At 41.0% G+C, this 7500-nt stretch overlaps 1 protein-coding gene across 1 annotated transcript in view; it reads right to left on the bottom strand.

Moving 5' to 3' along the window:
- Window positions 1–3409: 3409 nt before the first annotated feature.
- Window positions 3410–7500, bottom strand: part of LOC137969454 (low-density lipoprotein receptor-related protein 6-like) — a 25552-nt gene continuing 21461 nt past the window's right edge. Inside the window, exons 18-19 of the mRNA XM_068815693.1 lie at window positions 7189–7323; window positions 3410–5542 (exon numbers count right to left, since the gene is read on the bottom strand). Of these exons, the coding sequence (XP_068671794.1) occupies window positions 4671–5542; window positions 7189–7323 (1007 nt within the window). The 3' untranslated portion in view covers window positions 3410–4670. The remainder of the gene's footprint in view (window positions 5543–7188; window positions 7324–7500) is intronic.

The raw sequence follows: 7500 nt of genomic DNA, 5'->3' as shown, positions 1-7500 counted from the left end.
CTATTTAGAAAACATTGAGTATTGGTTCACCCTTAGTTGAGCCCACGGTCTTCCATGCCAAGTCCGGTAGCCCGATCCTCTACCAGTTGAGGCAACCGGTTGATGGCCTGTTTCCGTAATTCTGAAATAAATTATGGGACGATGTTGATAGTGCACGTAAATAACAGACCTCCATCAATGGCCAAAACAAACCACTGTCAAATAAAAATAGCAAAGCAGGGCACCTACTCGCGCCCGACCAAGAAAACAAGCTTAGTCAGACAACAAAATTCAGCAAACACCAAGACAGAGACACAAAAGATATTTTGTCAGGGTTATTGCATCGATGTAAGCCCTGTTAGAATTTTCGATCGAAGCATTTCAATCGACTAGACTAATCCACGAACGAAATTGTTTGCGGGAGGAATGGTCTCGGAAAATTGGCTGTAATCAAGAAGGTGACTGTAGGTGATCGAGCACAGAAGTTTCTTGTATACTTTCACCCTAGTGTAATTTAGTTTATTGAATGAGAGACAATCATGGAGTAGTCCTGATGGAAGGCTAGCCGAATGAATATACAGGTACTTATTTGCTAAGAAAATGAAAATCCTTCCATGCTGATAGGATTTAGTCAGAGGTCGTCGTTTGCCGCCAGGCATGCGAAGAAAGTCAGACTAAAAACTGTAAGATAAAGAAAATTAAGTTAAAAAATTAAACCAAGCTTGATTAAGCCGGAAGCAAGATCAGGGTTAAAGTAAGGAAAGCTCTAGATGATAGAAGTATTTATTATGCCTCGCGAATTAATTTGTTTTCTTAATTGGTAATTTTCATTTCTACCTGAAATCTCTTGCAATTTCTGAAAGGTGTCTGTGTCTTTTCCTTAATTAGTTATCATCTCACACGGCGGCCATATTGTCCCGGGAGACCAAAAAAGCTTTGTTTTACCACGCCAAGCCGCGCAGTGGAAACCATGGGGGTGAGGCTTTGCGTGGTAAAACAAAGCTTTTTTGGTCTCCCGGGACAATATGACCGCCGTGTGACAAAGGGGAATAGACCTTATTCACGATTGCCGCCATGTTGGATTTGCTATTATCATGCAAATTAGCTACACACTTCTGAAGGGACAAACAACACAAGTTCGAGAGGTTATAACGAACATCTTAGCCACCCTGATGATTTTTTTCACGTTCATTGAATTTTTCTCACCTAAGTAGTAAAATAGAATGATAACACAAGTTACTTCGATGTTCTTTTAGTGAAAAATGAAGAGATAACGAAGTAGAAAGTCAAAATGTCAAAGGCAATCAAATATAGAAAATTATTATAAAAGGTACTTAATTTTAAGTTCTGAAATGTACTTTTTAACAATGTTATGTCAATATCTCGACGAGCCGATTTTCCGAAAGTTGCCTTTTTTTTCCAATGTTTGCTCCCCAGCATAACACATGGCTAATTTGCATGACAATTTGAAAACCAACATGGCGACTATTGTGAATAAGGCCTATAGATGCCTAACGCTTGGCGTGATTTCGGATTGCCAGGTCAAGACTCAACGTTTTGTCCTCTGCAACATGTCGTATCTTCGTTCGCGTTTAAAAGAGGTAGAACAGTCCAAGATCCACTGAATCTTATCTATAGCGATATTTCTTGTCTACAAACATTTACGTCACATTCCTTTTGATATTCAAATTTTCCAATTACTGACCACGATACAAAAGAAGTCATTGGCCGTGTTTTCCCGACAGCAGTTGTCTCACTTAACATTTCGGAAAGTGGTTTGTTTGCAGACTTCGTTAAGCGCTTTAAAAATGATACATGTTGTCACGGGTAAAATTAAGTAATACAATAATACAAATAGTAAAAATGGCACGCCTGCTGTATTTCCGATTTGAATACCCGCAAGGGACTCCTCAGAGGCCAAAAGTAATTGCCAACTCGCTTTAGCTGCCTGGTTTGGTGGCTTAAATTTAATGAGAATTCTACTGAAATTGCCGACTCGCTTAACTTTAAGCAAGATGGGAAAGGAACTGTTTTCACGGAATTTTCGGTTGTCATTCGCTAAGCGACCTGAAAAACCACTCGTGGAAACACGGCCATTGTTTCAAAAGCCAGTTCCGGTTGGCATATTAATAACAATGTTTGGCGTCACGATAAACATCGCTATAACCGACTTAAACTGAAATAATAGAGCTCATTGATCAACTTGAAAACCAAACAAAGCCCCCACTTACGACTCCTAAAAAAAAAGGAAGAAAACTTTCACCGCCATCTTGATCTATAGGACATTAATTTGCAAGTTCAAGAAGCTAGAGGTGTGGCAAGACTTGAGAGTTCAACAACGTCAAGTTAAATTGTCACCAATGATAATTGCCCCTCCCCTCCCCCACTTCCTGGGAATAAAAAATGGCAGGAGCTCGTCAAGTCCACTAATTCGTTGAGTCAACCTTTTCCCGAGTAAACTTATTTTTAGGAACAGGTTTTTCCCGCAAAAAAGTACATAATTCTTTTGACGATGAGATAACTACAACAGATGGCGTGCTGAATCCCCAAAGGGAGGTTTCTTATACAAATAAATCTTCGGACAGGGTTGACTGCTTGGCCATATATGGGTGATAGAGGCTCCCCTTGTTTAGTTCCCGCAAGTGGGGCACATACCTAAGAAAAAGGAAAATTTTGGCATGTTACTGGCTTCGACATTTAATTTTGGTCTTTTTTTTACGAAGAGCAACGTATGATGGAATGGAGCATTTTTTAACAACGATACTCCTGGCGAAGCGTTGTGAACTTATTCTCGGATGCGTCCGCATGATTTTTGATTTTCCTCTTAAAACCCGTTGACTATCCTTACTAAGCAAGTCCACATAACGTCCCTCAGAATTTTAGCAATTTTTTGTTAAGGCGCGAAACGCAATTCGCGGGTAAATCAATTACAAATGTATTAGACAAAATATGACATCTTTAGCCTGAAGTTTCTACTCATCTTTCACCAATTTACCTGGTTCACGAAGACTACTCTATATACATGGGGAGATTGGTTAACTGTTCCCTTTCAACCTTCGCACCATGCAGAATGTACCAACCCTATGACACAAATATGACTGTTCTGACTCCAAACCCTACCACCTCGGTTAACCGGTTCTACTTTTTATTTATGCTTTTGTTCGTAAACTCAGTTTGCTGTTCCATAGTTTCCCTTGTTTTTGAAAGGTGCCGTCAGTTTGCGACCTCTCTCTCGAAAAAAAAAGCTTTTCGTCAGATAAGAATTTAGCTCTCAGAAAGACACGAGAGAACAGGAGACACTATAGTTCATTTCTATTCACCTCATTGATGCTGGGGAAACACACTTAATCAATTCTTCTCCATGACAAGCGTTCTGCTAAAAGATTCGAGATATTTCACCCTACAGCAGAAGAAGACAGATACACAACTATCGTTTATACAAACATCTTTATTAAAAATATATTAATCTAGGAAAATTTTTAAAGGTCATCAGCAAAACTGGTTGACAATAGATACTCTTGGTTACATGTAAAGCACCATTTACAAATTATGTACAATATTTACAATAAATAAATTTGAAGCCGTTTAAAGCCACGAAAATGTTGATACTCTTGGTAAACAAAGTAACCAGTAACCGAACGTATATATCTGACAATCACGAGTAGTGGACTTCTGGCACAGAACTTTGGCAATAACTTATGCAACCAAACAACGTTAATCCAATACTGGCTACCAGCAATGTTCAGTATTGGACTGCCTCTAAATGATAATTAACGCAATGATGGCCAACCAAAACTCATTTATGGAGACCGGGGAGGCTAACAACAGTTGAAACCGATTTTCCCAAGAGCACAAATATCTCTAGCATTAATCACAAATGATTCATGAACGTTTGCTCATGAAAACGGGGCTCCGTCTTGTTGTCTATGTGACATGCGAAAAGATGTATTTGAAATTTAGAAAATCCAGTTTGTTTGTTGAGACTGGGAAATGACAGTGAGATTTATTGTCTTCTCTTATTACCCAAGATGAAAACGGTTGCAGTTTGAAAAGTAGTTTTGGAATTGCCGCACTTCGCTTTGCAAAAATGGCCGAATATTTACTATGAATGACTCCAACAAAAAATAAATCCCTTAATAACTTTCTCCTGGACCTCAAGGATTGTTGCAGCCACAATTGAAGGTCAAAAGAGTTATGTTCTGATATTTTCGCCAGAAAACTGATGTAACCCCTACGAGAGTTATCGACGAAGTCCCAAGTTCATTCACGATACACATTTACAAATTAACAATCACCAAAAAGTATGCAACACTTCCAGGCTTCAAACTACATATCTCTGAATTTAGCAGACTGCATTCATTGGTGACCTAATCTTTCTTATAAAAGAAGGCACTGATTAGCCCCATTCAGGGTATTTACCCAATAGCTAGTTTGGAACAATGACTTCCGCCGTTAAACTGTAAAAGGTTTTTTCCCCCCCGGCATTGAGTTCCAAGCTTCAGAATTGTCTCCTTTTTCGCGCCATAAGGTTTTAGATTTTCACGTAATCACGGTATTTCAGTGTAACGTGTAGAAACAATTCTACAGAAGGACAATTCGCGTTACTACGGTGCTTGTCCCAAGGGCGCCACCCCTTGGCGAAGCGCCACTATGTCACGTAACGCAAGACGCATCATTCTTCTGACATAAGGTTACAAAACCACTGATGGAGCATCAGTCACGGGAGATGGGGGAGGGGGGTAGGGATGTGGATGAAAACTCCTCTCACTGGTGGTAGGAGAAGGAGGGGGGCCCTCCTGATCGGAGAAATGCGTGGCCTCCGACAAATAGTTCGTATTTGGCGTCGGAGGAGGCGCGAAGAGGTCCGAATCATACGCCGCATCAGTGAACGAAGACGGTGTATATCGCTGATATCGACAACGGTGTGATTTCCTACAGCGATGCCGGCTGCCCACAGACTCTGCGTCTGTTGAGGCCGGAGTTGGAGGTGGTGGCATTCTGGGACGATGATATCTGTGAGATGTACAAGATGAAGGTGACAATAAGGACTCGCAATAATGATGTGACCGCGACGTACAGTGGGATCGTTCAGTGACCGGTGACGGGGGTGGATTGAGCGGCTCGTGGAAGTACGCTGTTACAACAGTGGAAGCTGTAGACGAACAAGACGCTCCAGTTAGATTGTTCCGGTCGTAAGCCGTTTGAGACCCACTTGAACGGTTACTCAAACTGGGTACGGTGCCGTTTGACTTCGACCGTTTGTTCGACGATCCTGCCGAACCAGGACCTTTCCGAAGCGGAGTGTTCACGAAGATGTCGTGATAGGACGACGAGGCTGACGACGACGAGGACGAGTGTGGCCTGGGATGAAGCACGGGAGTGACGACCAATCCAATTTCGTGCGCCACGTCACAGTCGGGCCCATTCTTAAATCTGCGGCAAGTCAGGACGGCAATAGTCAGAAAAATGACGCTGACCACGATAGACGCAACGATTACTCCGACCATTTTCCCGCTCAGACTTGAATGAAATCCGCTGGTGTTTCCTGTGTCAGATGAATTGGCTACAACAAAAATAAAACAAGTTTAGCGTAAATGCACCGAATTTTTTTTTAACTTTTCACTAAAACGGGACAATTTCTCAGTGACCCTACGTACACTTGTTTGCCCGTGAGACACCATTTCGCGGCTACGCCGTGTGAAACCGCGAGCACTGAGTCATTTCCACCGACTGTTCTGCCTCGCGCGGAAAACATTTCGACTTATTACGCAGACCAGCATTCAGTGCGCAGATTCCCTTTTCGCATGACAGGCATCGAATTGGGGAGAGAGGATTAAATATGTATGCATCACCACCAACTGATACATTACATATTACTATACTGGGCTAACGTCATGATAAAAAATAGGTACGCATGGCGTACGTGTGGTAGTGCAGTAACTTGACACGGTACTTTATTCCATAACTGGCAACTGATCTGCGTTTTGTTTTCCAGGAAGTAATATGTAAAATACTAAACCCAGAAAGATTGAAGAAAATAAATGGGAATCGAGAAACATTGGCTTCGAGAGTTACATGAAGTTCAACTTCTTTTTCACAGCAAATTTAAGAGTGAACTCAAAGCGTCGCACAGTTTCCACGACAAAAGTTCATTGAAGTTAACCCTGTCCCGCTGGGTTAGTATCTGGATGAGAGACGTCAACATATACGACTTGCTGCCAGAAACATAGGACCGAAAATTCTATTTTAACGCTCAAAAATGCGAACGAAGTATGGAACTGATTTTGTTAGCCTGCTTTATGCAAAACAACTATTGATGTAAAAGTAAATAAATATTGATACACAGTTTTAAGGAAGAGTACAAGGAAGTTTTTAGCAAGTGTCAATCGAGAATTAAAAAAATTGCCATCAGGAACAAAATTTGCGACATGAAAACAACATCAGTTCTGTGCTGCGAATATAAAAAGTTACCATCAGCGAAACACATTTTGGGGGATTTTTGCTACGCTCAATTTTTCCATTGTTCTTTTGACTGCACAAGTAAATCGCAAAAATCGAATGTGATATCCATTTCAGCGGCCGTCTGTGATCAAGTTACCTTGCGTGTTAACTAACAACTTGATACATTGGTGGCAAAATGACGGCAAGACATGGGATTGTTGTTTTGTTAGTTAGTTTTTTTTGTTTTAAAAGTCGACAAGAAATGTCGAATTCAACGCAACGAATTCAACGCAAAGATCACAATCGCCCAACTCTTGAGGTTGACTATTCTTTCTGCGAAGTCAAAAATTCACTCTCCTAAACGACCTTATTAATCATCAGGTAATAGACCAATTCGGCTGACGCAATGTTCCCTGCTAGCAGAGGTCTCTTCTCTTGCGTTCGCTGGGTTTGAACATTTTCTTAAGTTCAAACTACGGAACTAGCGTAGCTGAATTGAAGTTCGGTTCTCGGTGACTTCAACGTCTGTTTCAACTTTCCTCTGATTTGTGTAGCTCCAACGTTAAATACCCGTAAAACGGCATCCGCACAACTGAAGTTGGACTTTCAGGTTTCTATAATAGACAATGAATTGCGCAAAATTGTCTAGAGAAGTGTGAGGATCATTTCTCTCTTTCTCTATAGCACGCACTTTAAATATATACATTTCTTTCAATGTGATTTGGAGAATGTACCTGGCTCTTGTATGCGAATGCCAGTCCAACTTACCTTCGGAATGGCAATTGATCTCATCAGTATTTTCGTAACAGTCTTTACCGCCATCACACACCCATTCGTCTGGAATGCATTTATAAACAAGATGATTCTTAACGCATCCGAACTCGTTCGCAGCACATTGTTTGGCTAAAAAGTAAAAAAAAAAAAAACAAACAACCAGTATATTAAGAACTATAAAGACACCAGGAACCTTCGAACAACGACGTCCAACGTAAAAGCTCCGAAATGAAAACAAAGTACACCTCACAGGAATAATTCCAAGGTGAATTAAAAATCCAGCTAGTCAACAAGTGTTCAATGCAG

This window comes from Montipora foliosa, chromosome 9 (genome assembly GCF_036669935.1).
Source record: "Montipora foliosa isolate CH-2021 chromosome 9, ASM3666993v2, whole genome shotgun sequence".
Lineage (NCBI taxonomy): Eukaryota > Metazoa > Cnidaria > Anthozoa > Scleractinia > Acroporidae > Montipora > Montipora foliosa.
This window is presented reverse-complemented; position numbering and strand designations above follow the sequence as displayed.